Here is a 17,349-nt window from a genome sequence, read left to right as displayed (position 1 = left end):
GGGTGTTAGGTATATAAAGGATCAGACTTATTCTGTGTAGCCCAAGGAAACAGAACCTAAAATAACTAGTGGTGGTTCAATACAAGAAGGAAATTTTTAATGATTGGGCTCTCTAAAAATAGAGTAGACTGTCTCTAAAGATTTTGAGTTCCCCGCAGATATAGGTATTGGCTCAGAAGCTAAACATGTGGTGCGTATGCAGCTCAGAGAGGATTAAAGCACCGGGGGAAAGACAGACCAGACAGATTATTATCTCTTGGGCCTGAGATTCCATGACTGGATGAATAGTGAAGAGAACAAACTCTACTAAATTTAGACTAATTAAGGAAAAGGCAGGGGCTAGCATTAAAGTCTATGTCATGTAAAGCTTTTAAAGAAATCTAAGGTTATTACTTTCAACTCTTTGATCACACAATAAATGCTCAATAAACATTTGTTGAGTGGATTATTTAATTTAGCTACAATGCACAGCAATACAATGAATGAGCCACAACTAGAGCAGTACAATGAATGAGATACAACTGTAAAGTTTAAAAGGTGAAAGGGATTTGGAATTGGTATATTAAAGCAACAGTCTAAACAACTAAAACTTCAATTTATAGCTACTTGACCTCAAGTGAGATACAAATACATTTGAGTTTACAAATACATTTTTGTCATGCATTCTACATATACGTGTATATGTATAGTTGTACAATTTTCAAAGTCAATAGCAACAATAGAATCTTTTGCCAGTTTTTTCAAAATTTTTTTCAAAATCAAATTTCGCACTCAATACCTATTGTTTTTTTTACCTGTTGTACGCATAAAGAGCTTATGTGCCTGACTCTCGTATCCACGTGATGTATGGAGAGCAATCCAGTCTGGATTTATAAACTTCGCCCTGCAAATCAAAGCATATATACATGCACTTTATTCCCCATCACTTTTAGCAATAAGGACATCTGAGGACATCTGATTCTATTTTAAGAAGTAGCCGTTGCTCTTATAAAGCGATAGAGCCAAGGCTTAGTCTTTTTATTTAATTATGTGAAACTGACTTAAGCTATAAAAGAGTCTGCCTTGCTCATCTTCCAACAAAATCATGTAACATGTTACTAACTGCCCTACCTTCACAATTCTTCCAGCGTTAAAAACAATCTGATGTATCACATTTCATTTATTAAATATATCAGTTTATAAAGAACAATATGCTAGTATTGACCAGAGGATCATGTTTTATAATTTATAATCTTTTCAGTTATCATAATAATCAGCTAAAATAAGTAGCTATTAATCATAAATCACTGCATAAAGCTAACCATAATTGTTATTAAAAAAAGATAAATTAAGTTTTCAATCATATTACATTACTCTTAATGCTGCAAAGTATAACTGATAATGAAGTTTAGGGATACGTTTCAAATCCAGGAAGCTAATTTTTATGAAATATGAAATAATAAAACAAATAAGATGAGTTCAGAAGATACTGTGAAGAAGTTCCCCAAATTTCTCCTGACATGGAAATACCACTGCAATGGAATACTACAACAGAGTAGACATGGGTTTTTACCAAATAGAAGTTCCTAATCTTCTACAGAGCGTTCCATTTCTGTAAAAGAAGGAATTCCAATCCTGATCTTAAAGCATAAGTGAAACACTACAGTAATTCTAATTTCTAACTTGACAGATTAGTCAGAATACCATTTGGACCTACGTTTTTCATTTACTTTGGGCCATTCTGGGCCATTCCAGAAAAAAGCTTTCCTATGCACAACTAACCATTTTACATATATTTCTCAGTCATCTATGCACAACTGGTAACAATTCTGCTTCAAAACAAAGCTAGATTTTTGCATGTTTGGCCTATCCTCCAAAGGAATTATGGAAATTTCAAACTCTGATAGTTAACTTTCTTATAACCCAATTGTAAAGGTATAGTGCTTTCTTTGCAAACCATAATACAATAGTAGATACAAACAATCTCTCCTCTATTCAACAATGTCAGGTCACACTGTTTCTTACTATATCTGCTAAGAGCATAAATATTTAGAGTTACATTAAAGAAGAAAAACTTACACATATGCACATAAAAGACTATGATAAGCTGTAAGAGGTGGATAATCCAATCCCCAATACAGTAAATCATTATCACTGCTGTTAAAATACCTGAAAAAGAAATAAAGTACCATTCCATTAATCAATATTCTGGAAACAGACTTTTATTTAACATCTCATTTAACTGACTTGAAATGCAAACTGTAAAATGTTAGATAAATTTTAAAAGTTCATCTAAACTTTTTTGTCTTTTCCCCTTCTTCTAACAATTTTTGTGAACTCCCAATTAAAAGTTGTGATTGAGTAGAGTGCCTAAATAATTTATTGACTAAACCAAGGTACTCTTGAGAGTGAAAGAGAAAGGTATTCATAGTTAACCACAACAACGGATGCAAATAACGATTGTCCAAGGCAAACTGGAGTTTATTATCACTCTGTTAGTAGACTTAATTGATGACTAACACTTATACAAAAGAAAATATGTAACAAAAAAGACAATTTGCTTCTGACAGTCTAACAAATTAGATAAACAGTATGAAATCAAAATCTTAAAAAGTAAAAAATGAATATCAAAGAACACATAAAGATTAGGTTTATGGAAAGAAATATTTCATGAAACAGACTTAATAAGACTGAAAACAAGTCAACAAACGTGATGAGAGCCTATTCTTTGCAAGATTCTGTGAATTAAGGAAGAAAACTAGATATAATATTCATAAACTAATAGGATCCTCAATTTGGCCAGAATGGGAAGAAACTATAGACAATTACTATGATTCAAGAAATTAAAATTAAATTTATGTAAACAGGTTTCTAAATTATGTCTTTTGTAACTAGTCAGTTTTTTCTACCCATTTATTTTCTCGGTCCTAAGAAGAATTTACAATAATGGAGACCAAGCTTTATAACTCACAAATAATGATCATTCATAAGCCTTTTGAAATAGGTAACAATTTCTCAGCATCACAATCTCTATGGAATTTTAAAAAGATTTTAAGTTAGCATTCATCGTGATCTATTATTCACATTCATTTTCTTAATGTCAGGCAAAGACACATTACCATTAATCCCCCTCAAAACACTCCCCCCACTTCGAACACACTTATCCCATCGTTCTTGCCACTTTCTGAAGCAGTTCTGGAAGTCCTCTTTTATGAGTGTCTTTAGTTGTGCTGTCGTGGCTGCCTCGATGACCTGAATTGATTCAAAATGTTTTCTTTTCATGGTGATTTTGACTTTGGGGAAGAGCCAGAAATCGCACGATGCCAGATCCGGTGAATAAGGTGCATGAGGACACACCATAATATTTTTCTTAGACAGAAATTGCGGTACTAGAAGCCATGTGTGACATGGAGCATTGTCATGATGGAGGATAAAGACACTCAGAATTCTCATGCTATACAACCTTGATTTTTTTCAACACTTTGAAACTTAGCACCAAGATTATTTCAGGCATTGCATAATTTTTAAAAACTCATAGACCATAGTAGAAACCTAATCATACAATTATTCTCTGAGTTATTATAATAAAGCAAAAGAATGAAAATGTATACATATAGTCCGTTCTTGATTATTTGGGCCAAAGTAGGAGGCCAATGGCACCAAAAACTGAAAACTAAGGTAGATCAGTATTTATAGGCTGACTTTACTGGATTAAGATTATATTCTTACTACTGGAATCAGTGCTATTGCCACCTAGTACTAAGCAAAAAGCTGCAATTTATCAATTTTCTCTAACCTTTCAATACTTAATAATTACATTTAATTTCTATTAACATCTTTGTTGAGAATAAACTGCTTACCAAATAACAGCTAAAAACACAATTATCTTATCTGTGTAATATTTACAAAAGAATAGAAAAGAATTATAAAGCTCAAAAGCAGTGGTCTGGTTTACCTGAGCAAATATTACCCTATTCTACCAATCAAGCTAGACAAAAACATTAAGAATATACTAATAATCTGAACTGTACTATTCACTGGTTAAATCAATGTCTGAGGATCTGAAAGATACTCAAAATAGAACAAAGGCTAGTGCCAAATATTTAGCCAATCTCTATTTTAAATGCTCCAAACTCTGACTAGGGTAAGCCAACCCATTAACAGAGGGTTAACTTCATTACATGAAGTTCTATGAAACTCTCTCATAAAGGAGTTATATATAAAGCAGTGAACAAAGCAATCAACAGAATAGGAAGACTTTGTATAGGCAATCTCTAATAAAGTAATCTAGCAGGCATCCAGTAAAGGCCATAAATAATGTCATCAATTATTATCAGAACATGTTCAAAAACATGACACAAGAATGAATTTCTGTGAAGACATAACCATAGCTAACATTTATTGAGAGCTCATTACATTGCAGGCGCTGGTCTAAGTGCTTTACATGTATTATTTTATTCAATCCTCATAATAACCCAGTGAAATATGTTTTTCTATTATTTCCATTCTACAAGTGATAAAACTGTAACAGAGAAAGTTAAATAAGCTGCCAAAGGTCATATCGCTAGTAAATAAATAGTAGAGCCAGGAACTGAATGCAGGCAGTCTGACTCTAGCACCTATACTCTTCACCACTCAGCTAACCCTTTCTGACATTTCATACGTCCCTAACAGAGAAACTTTGCAAAACCTCCCGAGGAAATATGTTTAGCCTATAAACTTCCACAATTTATGTCCAGAGGAGCTTCTAAGGCATTTAGTGTTCTATAATCAAAGTTCTAGTTCAGGGCCATATTCCAGCTGGTAAATGAGCATAGGGGTAACTTTCAGGAGTATGAAATTTCAATACGGGCCTACAATATGCAAGGTAATTAATGTACATGACATCAGTATACAGAAAGATGAGGATGCTTAACATGAAAAGAAAAAGCATTATTTCCTTTTAAATATCTTCAAATCTATATTAATTGACTATGATAAACAATAAAATCAAGTTAAAATTATCCATACCATTGTTTGATTGGTAAATTAAAAGTAATTTCTTGCCAGTGTCTCTGAGCTTCATAATCACCAAACATAGGGGGTTTCCCAGCACCTAAGATGAAAAGTAAAAATGGCAAAAAAACAGTACTTTAGTGTATCAGGGATTTTTATTTCCTTATGAAAATTACCTAAATTATAGAGGTAGGGAAAGTGTTGTAGGGGAAGAAAAACACAAAAGTTACCAAAAAAATCAGAAATAAGGTGTAAATCCTAGCACAGCTAGTACACTTAGTGACTGTGTGACCTTAGGCGACACTTAACCTCCCTAAGTCAGCGCATTAAAAACAGGAACGATACTACTTACCCAGAGGACTATTGGAATAAAGAAGATAATGGATATAAAATGCACAGTATAGTTAGTACCTGGCACACAGTAAACATTCAATAAATATTGTTAACATTAATTAGTTACTAATGTTAGTTATTAATTAGTTGGAAATACTAATTATAAGATATCCAAATTTATTTTTATTTCATGAGACTGTCAACTATATTGTCCAGGGCCGGCCCGGTGGCTCAGGCGGTTAGAGCTCCATGCTCCTAAGGCAGCAGGTTCGATTCCCACATGGGCGAGTGGGCTCTCAACCACAAGGTTGCCAGTTCAATTCCTCAAGCCCCGCAAGGGATGGTGGGCTCTGCCCCCTGCAACTAAGATTGAACACAGCACCTTGAGCTGAGCTGCCTCCTGGATGGCTCAGTTGGTTGGAATGCGGGCTCTCAACCACAAGGTTGCCAGTTCGACTCCCACCAGGGATGGTGGGCTGCGCCCCCTGCAACTAGCAACAGCAACTGGACCTGGAGCTGAGCTGCACCCTCCACAACTAAGACTGAAAGGACAATAACTTGAAGCTGAACGGCACCCTCCACAACTAAGATTGAAAGGACAACAAACAACTTGACTTGGGAAAAAGTCCTGGAAGTACACACTGTTCCCCAATAAAGTCCTGTTCCCCTTCCCCAATTAAAAAACAACAACACTATACTGTCCAATAAGTATCATAAAACCATAATAATAACAAATCTGTATTTGAAAAGGGGTTTTTATAAACGAACATAAATAACTTAAGGTCAAGTATAGAACCAAAAACAAACTATATATTACAAAGACAGTTAAGTCAGGCTTTGCTGCCAAATGAGTTATATAAAAAACTGGCAATTTATACTCCTTTTAATTTCAAAATTGCAAATAAAGTGATAATGGATCTTTAATAACTAACAATTGGTAGTGCCTACTACATGCCAAACACAACAATGAAGTACACATTATTATCATCCCCACTTTACAGCTGGAAAAATGGAGGCAATGGTCACCCAGGTAATAAGTAGCAGAGTCTGGATCTGAACCCAGGCAGACTGGCTCCATAAACCATGCTCTTAGCCCCCACTCTGTATTGCTTCACAATTTGGTTAAGTAGGTTATTAACCTTAAATCATTTAAAAATGACATAAAAGTAATTCCATTTAGTAATCGGTAAAAGTCCACTATTTAACTAGCAGTTGACTACAAAATTGTGACAAGGCCCAGAGAGGTATAGTACAGTCACAGGTTTTTAATCAGCAAATGAAAATCATATATAGTCCATCTAAAGAACAAAATAAATGAACAAACAAAACAGAAATAGACTCATAGACAGAGAGAACAAACTGATGATTGCCAGAGAGGATGGCGGTCAGGGAGCTGGGTAAAAAGGTGAAGGGATTAAGAAATACAAATTGGCAGTTACAAAACAGTCACGGGGATGTAAAGAACAGCATAGGGAATATAATCAGTAATGTTGCAACAACTATGGATAGTGCCAGGTGGGTGCTAGACTAATGGGTGGGGGGGTCACTATATAAATTATATAAATGTCTAAACACACGAAACTAATATAAAATAATACTGAATGTCAACTGTAACTGAAAAAAATAATTAAAAAAAAAGAAAATCACATCTAGTCCAATATACTCATTAATCCCTAGGGAAGGTGTGGCCATATTGGAGAATGACATAGTATCACTCATTGAAATCCAACCCAGGTTTTGTCCAGCTTTGAAACACTACAAAGTAGACTTTTTCGCATTTAACAGCTATATTATAACAATATTCTTTAAATGCTAGAATCCCCATCCAAAGAGATACTCCCACTATGAGATAAATCATGGGGAAAGCAGATTAACATCACTGAAGCATACGAACTGCGTGATTATCACAAGGAATTACCCATAGTACATGTACACACACACACACCTCTGTCTCACTCTCAGAAAGTACCGTATCTGGTTCAGTTTTGTATTCTCAGGATGAAATGGCACCTAGTAGATTCTCAGTGAATGATGATATAACAAGGATGTTGATATAATCAGTGTGATAAAGCAAGGATTTTAAGTTCAAAAGATTTGAATCCCTGATTTTCCCCTTACTGAATGTGCGACATTAAGCAATTTGTGATGACAGACCAATTAATTGTGCCAAGGCTACTTTTAACACAATGCCCATATATTGGTTCTTGCCCAAAAACATCTTTAAGTTGCTGTCTTACACTTTAAAATTCCAAGCCTCTGTTCATGCTGCCTGCTCGCTATTCATACATCTCTTCTGTCAACTTATATCCAACGTTCAAGAATCATCTTCCCTTATAAATTAAAAACATACTGATCATTAATTATTGACTTCTCACAATACTTACATTTTCACATGACTATACAATTTCCTAACTGCTACCCAAATAAGAATTTTAGTTCCTATGATTTTCCAGAGTTCAAAAGAAACATATTGCTAGGAAGATAGTACATGCTTTCATTAAAAAGTTCCTCAATGAACAGAACAAGAGGGGGAGAATAATCTACAATAAAAAAAGGGAAAATAATTCCTCATTGAATTAACCGCATTGTTGCATGTGTATAGATGCATAACTGCATTTTATAGATGTGTGTGTTTCTGTTTTTAGAAATACAACTATTGTCTATAGGGGGAATGGAGTTGATTTTATTTTTTCTTCGCTTTGTTTTTGTTTGTTTGTTTTTGGTCCACTGGGACAATAAAAGTCAGAGAGGATCTTAGTAATTTCCTATACCTGAAAAAAAATCCGGCTATCTAGATTTTCTGAAATTGCTCTAGACTGTGGTCAGTATGGAAGAATTTATTACCATTCTCTAACAAATAGAAGAATGGATAATGACTCTCTTTAGGGTTGAGAAACAAGTTTCTATCCAGAGTCTGACCTACTTCAATAAATTCAGCTGACACTGGCTATGAAATTAGTACTTAAGTTTTTAAAACTGCTAAAGTGCCCTTAAAGCAACCCAGAAGGACAGCGCAACTGTACCTATGGGAGCTTCACTTGGGAAGGACAAAAAGGATTCCTTCCACTGATTAATTCTACAAATTCATTTACATGAGATTCAGAATTACATAAAGAAAACACACTAATGTAGATTTACAAACCTTCAATTTTGTCTCATTCTCAGGAAAATAAGCTTAAGCACCACTTAAATATTCATTTTAGTAACGGCTAAACTATTCAGAATTATATTAGAATTTAAAAAGCACATAGTTTCTTTGAAAACAATACACACTACTTGCCTTTACATTTAAACATTCTAAGAGAAATTAATTTGGCTAAAATTTTCAAGAATAAAATCCCCCTTTTATATGATACCGGTAAGAAGAAACATTACAAACAGTAATAGGTAACCTGAGAGAAACTAACCAACTAAATACAAGTCATACTTTAACACTATGTTACAAAAACTGAGTTTCTATGACTTTCTCCTCCTAAACAGCGAACACAGCTTAGAAAAAAAGATTATTAAAATTGGTTCAAGTGTTGCTATTTGCTCTAAAAACATTGGTAACACTTTGGATCAAGTATAGAGGAACTGTGAATCTCTACAAGATTCGATAAACAATACTAAAATCAGAATTTGTTTCTTCTCCATGGCTTGTTTAAAAGCAACAAACAATATTTAGTCAATATTCTTAGATCTATAAAAAAATAATTATATAAGCAGCACTTTTATGTAAGGGGTATATGTAAGGGGTATAAATTTGAGAAAAATTTAAAATATAATATACATAAGGAGTTTACCTATCCAATATATGCATTTCCAAAGAAGAAATAATGGATCAATACTGACCAAGCTCACCTAAACTTCCTCATTCTTGTGCTTCCTAACCACAATCTTCAAACAAAAATAAAACAAAAAGCAAACTGAAATAAGAATGTTAAAAACAAATTATAACAAAAAAAAAGTATTTGAATTCATAGAGATAAAAAATCTTACTGGAAACACAGATGTATTTATTCATTAATTCTCTCGGCCTCCCATGATACAGAAGTTCTTCACATGTGAATGCTAAGTGTTACATTCTTTATGATGGAGTTGAGAATTCTGACAGAATCACTACCTACAAAAGATGTCTACAAATATTCTAACATATAATAACAATGCTTTTCTTATATAGTAATCCAAAAGTAATCTTGTTCTGTTGACTTTCTTATGGGACCATTTAAGAGTGTAGATGCTAAAATCTTAAATATTATTAAGGCAAATCTAGCAATATATTTTAAATAAATAAATAAATAAATAAATAAATAAATAAATAAATAACACTGGTTTCCTCTGCTATCTGAAAGCAAATCATTCCTATGAAAACTTTCCTAAGCTAAAATGGCATAAAGTGAAGAGTATCCCCCTTTTACAAAAGACCTACATTAGTACAGTAAATGGCTTTTTTTTGTAAAAGCAAAAATCTTCAGGTTTCTTTCAGATAGTGAAAACAGGTACTAATGTACAAATAGGGTTATTCTAGGAATGCAAGGTTGACTCAATGCTAGAAAGAACAAAAACATACTCAATTGTGAATTAAAAGTTAAAATTAGGAACAAGATAAAGATGCCTGAATCACCACATCTATTCAACACTGAAATAGGTCCCAGCAATAAAAAGAAAAGAAAGAAATTAAAAGTGTAAGCAGTAGAAAGGAAGAAATAAAAATATCATTAGTCCCAGACCATTTCGTTTTTTTTTACACAGAAAATCAAAAAGACCCTTCAGATATGTTATTAGAATTATAAGAGTTTAGAAAGGTTGTCAAATAGAAAAAATGAGCCATATTTTTATACCCCAACAACAAGCATTTAGAAAAGCAAATTTTAAAAAGATACCATCCACAATGGTAGGGAAAAAAATATTTAAGATACCTTAGAATACATCTAAGAATGGATGTGTAAGACTTTTATGTAGAAAATTATAAAATTCTGTTAAGACATTAAAGAAGACTTAAATAAATGGAAAAACATACCATCTTAACTAGCGAATTAGAAGCCCCACTATGTTAATGATTGCCAATTCCCCCCAAAGTTAATCAACAGTATTGAAGAATGTCTAATTCCAATCAAAATCCCAACAAGGTTTTTCACTGGACTTTGACAATCTGATATTTTAAAAAGACATATATGTGTATATTAGTTTTCTATTGCTGTATTAACAATTAATACAAACTTAGTAGCTTCAGACAACATTCTTTTACAATCTCACAGTCTGTAGTCCAGAAGTCTGTGTGGGCTTAACTATAATAGGTTCTCTGCGCAGGGGATCACAAGGCCAAAATAACGTATCAGCCTGTCTGGACTCTTATCTGGAGGGACAGGGAAACAATCCATTTCCAAGCTTATTCAGGCTATTGGCACAATTCAGTTCCTTTCAGCTACAGGTACAAGGTTTCTCTGATGACTGTCAGCTAGGGGTACTCTCTGCAACTAGAGGCCACTCGTGTTCCTTCTCACATGGCCCTCTCCATTGTCAAACCAGCAACAGTGTCAAGTCCTTGTTATTGTGTCCAATTTCTAAGCCCACACTGAACCTCAGATGTAGAACAAAGCAAGGGCAACAGATGAACTAGAAAATATTTATGCCAATTCCTGGAGCAAATTTTATCAAGGTCATCCATGCTAAGCCTTTCTAATATTGAGGCAGTTCCCAAGTGGGAGGGTTCCAGTTACTTGCACCCTTCACAACATTTGGTCATGTTAAACTTTTGAATTTGCGCCAGGCTGGAATCTGTGAAATGATATTTCATTGTAGTTTTAATTTGAATTTCCTTCATTGCTAAATTCATTTAACTAGAATTTCATTCATTTCTAAAAGATTGAGCATATTTTTTGTGTTTATTGACCATTTGTTTCCTTTTCTGTGATATTTGCTTAATCATTTGTATAATTCTATAGGGTTTTTTCTTATGTATTCTGTATTTTGTTGTGTGTGGTTTTTTTTCCTTATGTTTTGTATACTCTGGAAGCTAACCTTTGTACAAGTTGCAAATATCTTCTAGTGTCTGACCTATCTTTTCACACTTTAAGGTGTCTTTTGAGGAACAGGAGTTTTTGATTTTTGATTTTTTAGGTTTTTGATGTTTTTATTTTTTAATTTTTTAATTACAGTTTACATTCAATATAATATTAGCTCCAGGTATACAGCACAGTGATTTATATAAGTTACAAAGTGATCCCCCCGATAATTCTAGTACCCACCTGGCATCATACATAGTTATTACAGTATCATTGACTACATTCCCTATGCTATACAGAAGTTTTTTGTTTTAAGGTCATGAAATTTATCAATCTTTTTCCTTTATGATTTGTGCTTTTTATATCTTAAGAAATCCTTCCCTACTCCTAGAAAAATATCACAAAGATATTTTCCTAAAATTTTCTTCTAAAAAATTTAAAGATTTATCTTTCCTTTTTAAGTCCTTATCACCTTAGAATTGAATTTTGTGTGTAACATGTGAGATAGAGTTCCACTTTAAAAATTTTTTCATATGGATAATTAGTTGTTTTACTTCATTTATTGCATTAATCTGCATTACCAGCTCTGTCTATACTGGGTTTTCACATATGCATGGGTCTGTTTCTGTTTCTCCATTTTGAACCACTGGTTCGATACTGCCATGTTTTATTACTATAATTTTACATTAAGTCTTGATATGTTGTGAGGCATGTCCTCCCAACTGGTAGTTCCGCTTTGGGAGTGTCTTAACTATTCTGGGCTCTTATACAAATGCATTTTGTTAGAATTAGATGTTTATATGTATTTTCTTATATACATATAAGAAAATAAGCCTGAAATTCTTCTGTCCTGTTCAGAAAACTGTAAACTATTACCAAAAGCAAACAAACAAAAACTATTCAAAGGAATATTTACCTATCTTTTAAACAATAAACATGTGTTACCTGAATAAGAATTGAGAGAAACTGTCCACCGTACTGTTAGTCCTATTAAGACCACAGTTGTCATCAAGTACCACTTCTCCATATTTCTTCTTCAAGTTTAGGGAGGGAAAAAAACAGGACCAGTGCCAGAATACTTTTAACACCTAGTCACTTCTTTTCTTGATCAGAGAATGTTATCGATTCTTTGGAATTAGGAGTTTGAGAGGATTTTTAAGTGATGCTTCGTTTCCAAACAGTTAAATACTGATTTTCAAGTCTATGAAGAAGTGGCCTGGAGGAGAGAAAGGAAAGATACCAATATTTAGCTGACAATAGTACCTATAACAACAAACCCATTAAACCAAGTAGAAAGATAGAAAGGGGTTAGTTTTAAGTTCTTTACGCTCTAGTCCTCTAGTTGGAAAATACACCTTGAGAGGTCGATCTCCCTATTAAATGGGACTCAGGATATCTAAAGATAGAAAAAGGATCTGCTCTAACAAGGGAACGTATCTGAAGAAAAACAGAGGTATACAGATAGTAGAAGAGTCAATCTACCTAGAGCATGTTCACCCACAGGTAAAAATAAGACCAGAAGGTAAACAAAGGGGTGATTTATCTTTGGTACAAAGAGAAAGAGGAATTTTATCTTTCTATTTAGTTTGAGAAAGTTTTCCACTAATGTAACTGATGTAGTTTGATTTTTTTATGTCTTTCCTTCCAAAATATACTTGCATCAACTTTCCATCTTAAAGAATGAACCTTTTTGCAAGATTCAATAAGAATAACCCCAACTTTTAAGAGAAAATACAAGAAGGAACAAAATTCAATTAACCAGTTACATGTTTCATTTTTTTCACATTTTCCCTTGGGTTGAGGAGTTTAAAAGGATAAAGCTTTGAAGAATTCTAGGCCATTTTAACATTATATTTTAAGTATATTCAGAAAAATAAAATTAGTAAATTAACTGAAAAATTTAGAGGGAATCTGGCAAATTACACCTATTGGGCAAAAATTATTTTCTTATTTAAAATAAAAATAGCAAAGGCCAACTCTAAAACTAATGAAGTCTAGCATCACAATCAGGTAGAATGACACAAAGTATTTAATCAGGCTATGTAACTTCATTATTCAAATTTGGATTATATAAATTCCCTCTTTCCTCCTTCCTACTGCATCTACCTTTGATCATTTTATTGTTCACTAGAAGTTCTATTACAGAGGCAAAGAGGAAAAATTAATATTAAATCACTTTCTGATGTTGAGTCTGGGTTTGACAAGGTTATAAGCCATTATAAACTATTCAAATTCTCAAAGTCTAACCTGAAAAGCCCCTTTTATCAACATGCTGCACTATATATTGCAAAATGGCAAAATAACACTCTACTTTCTGCTGAGACATCATGTTTAAAATTAATTTCACAAATGCTAATCCCTGGATTTAAAAATATAGCTTAACCAATATTGTCTTGGAAATTTAAATCACTTACATGACCAAGTTAATTATCCACAGTTCCAGATAATCATATTTAAGTACTTCCCCAAGAACCTTAAGTAACAAAAAAAATAAACTACCAATTACACTTAATAATCATGATGCACTTAAAAAGAACATAATGCTTACCTAGTATCATGTTGATCAAGTTTAAGTGGTAAAAGGGATAGCTAACTGATGGATTAAATAATCATATCCAAAAAGAGATGGATAACATCTATAATGAACCAAATATAACTCCAGAAATCATGACAGGGATAAATTCAAAGTCCTGCACTTAAACGTGAGAAAACAAACCAAAAACTGAACTATGTGTGTATTGATAGGGGGGGTCAGTAGATAACAGATGGTAATCATTAGTACTGTATGGACCCAGAACTGATAACTAATGTTACAGGTATTTTGATTATTAGGAACATTTCTCTAACAATTTAGAGCTTTCCAAAAATAAAATGAGCTTCATGAGAAAGGAGTTCCTCTTTAACAGTTTCAACAGAAGCTGAGCAACTACTTGACAAGAATCATTTTATAGAGTGTAGAACAGGTAACTAACTTATAAAGTGCCTATTAAATGTGATTTTGGAAGCATATTATGTGCCTGAATATAAATCCTGACAATTCAAAAGAAGATTTGGTCTCCCAACTGGTTAATGTTTCCCCTAATTTCCAGTAGTTGCCCAGTATTGCAACATTTTTCGGGCTTCTTTAATGAGTAAAATGGATAGGCCTTCCCCTTCCCAACCTCCACAAGTGGCTCACGTTAGAAACTAAAGGACATCAAAAACATCTCTTCCTGACATCTATTAAATTTAGAACAAAATCCAAATACCCCAACCATAAGACCCTCTGATCTGACCCTGCCTATCTCTCCAATTTCATCTCCTCCCACTTTCCCACAAGTTCTTACCCCTCTTCCTAGAAACTGTCAGGTTCATTCATACCTCAGTTCCTTTTCACTTCTATTCCCTCTGCTTCCAACGCTCTTAACACAGCTCATTAGCCAATCTTTCACCCTTCATATTATATTTCAAGTCATCCTCTCAGAAAGATCATCCCTGACCACCCTACTAAGGTTTCTGTCTCTTACTGTAACACTTCTGTAATTTTTCTTCCTAATTCTTTTCACTAATCAGAAATTATATGTATTCTTTGGTGCAATCTCACAAACAAGTATAATGGAGCAAGTATAATGGAGCAATCTCACAAACAATTTTAAGTAAGAAAAGCTAGACACCAAAGAATACATGTGGTTCCATTTATGAAAGTCTCATAAATAGGCAAAACTAATCTATGGAAGTAGAAATCAGGAGATTACCTTTGGGGAGGATAGAGGGGATGGCGATTGGGAGAGGTCTCCAGGGCAAGCCTTCTGAAAAGGTGCTGTGAATATTGTTTCTTGATTTGAGTGGTGGATAAAAGATGTGTTTATGCTAAATCAACAGGTTACAACTTATGATTTGTGTACAGTATTACACTGTACATGTTATATTCCAATAAAAAAGTATAAAAGGAAATTACATTTATTTGTGAACTAGACTATAAAGCTCCTTGCAAGCAGGCATCCTCCTGTCTTAGCTGTTACTTTGTTCTCTGCACGTAGGAAAAATGCTGACAGTAAGTATTCATAAAGTACCGACCAACCCGACTTACCGTGGTTTGACCTAGGATTTTCAACTTTGCGATGGTGCAAAATCGATACGAATTCAGTAGAAACCATAGTTCGAATTTTGATCTTTTCCTAGGCTCGCCACGTGCCCTACGATTGTCCTGATGCTGGGCAGTGGTACCAGCCAGCCCACAGCTCTGTCAGTCACAGAATCACAAAGGTAAACAAACAACCCAGACTCTACAGTGTACTGTTGCCAGCATTCTTTTGGATATTGTGTTTTCACATCCCATTCTGTCTACAAAATGCCTGTCTCTTGCTTCTGGTGAGAGGAAGGGGAAGGCAATGACTCTTGAGATGAAACTCAAGAGTCATTGCCCAATTAATTGCAGGCTAATGTAAGTGTTCTGAGCACGTTTAAGGTAGACTAAGCTAAGCTATGATGTTGGGTAGGTTAGGCGCATTACACGCATTTTCAACTTAGGATATTTTCACCTTAGGATGGGTTTTATCTGGATGTATAACCGCATCCCAAGTCGATGAGCATCAGTGTATGCTGAATGGAGATCTCCGTGTGTGAAGAGGGATGGTACCTAATTTTACCAAATTCTTTGTGGTTAAAGATATTATGTAAGACTTTTTAACCTATCTCTTCTCCTTGAACAGTAAAAAGGGTTATTATTTTTTCCATCTGTAAAGCAAAATACAGTAACTTTCTAACCCATCGACTGGGCCAGGAAGTTGCCACAGTTTTCCGTCCTACTTCTCCCTCAGGGTGCGATTCAGCAAAAGAAAAGTCGGCCGTCCACTTCCCAGGGCGTAATTTGTTCCTTTTAGTCCGAAAGGTCCTTCCCCCAAGGTGGACACCATACCCAGGGAGTGCTGCTGTCCCAGGGGAGCACGTCTTGCAAAAGGGATCTCTCCCGACCTTCCTCCCCACTTTCTCCAGCAGGCCAGACCCTCAGGATCACAGGAACAGGGTAACAAGTCGCTCCTGCCAAGGGGCCCACCACCACCACCGCGTCCTGCACCCGACCCCCAAGCGAGCCTGCAGGCCAGACTGTGGAGGCCTCGAGGCCGCCCTAGGAGTGAACCCGATCCCGGGAGCCCATTCACCAGCTGCGCGCAGGCTCGGAAGTCCCCAGCCCCTCCCCACCGTGGCGGAGCGGTCCCGAACCCCAGCACCGCGGCCTCTTACCCCGCGGCCTGCAGCACATTGAGATTCGCGCCGGCAGCGGGTCCCAGAAAGGCGCCTGCGCGCGCGCCCACGCGGCAGAGCGCCCCCTCCCGCCCCGTCTTCCGCCTTCACACGCTCGCGCGCCGCCCGCGAGCCCGGCGCGGGAGCGAGCCCGTCGAGCGTGAGGGGAGGGGCGGGGAGAGCGCACAGAGGAGGCGGCCGACTCGGGAGGCGTGGCAGGAGCGGCTGGAACCCGAGAGGCCTCCGGCCCGGGTTAGGCTTGGGGCAGGTGGAAAGCCCCTTGCTCTTCTTTCCCGGGATCGTGGCCAAGGCCTGAGCTGCTGCCTAGTCTACAAATTCCTGCCAGGGGCGCGTCCTGGCTCGCTGCACAGAGTGGAGAGCCCTTGGCTGGTTCCCACCACCAGGCAGTAGGGCTTCCTCTGGGCCTGTGCCCTCAAGGAGTCAAAAAGGCAACATGCTTCGCTTTCTTCAAGCTGCATGCCTACGAAGAAGAATGTATTAAGGCTAAGAAGTCAGTTCATGTAAGAAACGTTGTCGAACGTCTGACATTTTTGAGAGCCTGTGGGTTATGCAGAAAAGCAGCCGCTAGTAGCCACTGCACGTTCCCCACCAGGCAGCTTGGATCACCTAGTCCCAAACCTGCCTGCCAAAATAACTACATTCCCTCCTGTGTTCAGGGAATGCTCTCCTTCCTACCTTCTAAATCCTGCCATTCTGTATAAGCCCACTCCTCTGATTTATAATCCATAAGTTTCAGCAAAGCTTTGGCTATCGTTTTATACTAAGCGGTTCTGAACTCTCTGGATCTTGGTTTCTTCATCTGTGAAATGAG

The 17,349-nt window shown here is 35.9% G+C and overlaps 1 protein-coding gene across 1 annotated transcript in view; it reads right to left on the bottom strand.

Annotated features, from left to right (window-relative positions):
* The window catches only part of ALG6 (ALG6 alpha-1,3-glucosyltransferase), a 43,357-nt gene extending 26,704 nt beyond the window's left edge, over positions 1-16,653 (bottom strand). The window contains exons 1-5 of the mRNA XM_074334840.2: positions 16,518-16,653; positions 12,240-12,510; positions 4,990-5,074; positions 2,059-2,148; positions 795-883 (exon numbers count right to left, since the gene is read on the bottom strand). Of these exons, the coding sequence (XP_074190941.2) occupies positions 795-883; positions 2,059-2,148; positions 4,990-5,074; positions 12,240-12,321 (346 nt within the window). The 5' untranslated portion in view covers positions 12,322-12,510; positions 16,518-16,653. The remainder of the gene's footprint in view (positions 1-794; positions 884-2,058; positions 2,149-4,989; positions 5,075-12,239; positions 12,511-16,517) is intronic.
* Between the last annotated feature and the right edge of the window lie 696 nt (positions 16,654-17,349).

This window comes from Rhinolophus sinicus, chromosome 14, assembly GCF_057876585.1.
Source record: "Rhinolophus sinicus isolate RSI-liver-muscle chromosome 14, RSI-T2T, whole genome shotgun sequence".
NCBI lineage: Eukaryota > Metazoa > Chordata > Mammalia > Chiroptera > Rhinolophidae > Rhinolophus > Rhinolophus sinicus.
The sequence above is the reverse complement of the archived record's forward strand: the minus strand, read 5'-3'. Positions and strand labels throughout refer to the sequence as shown.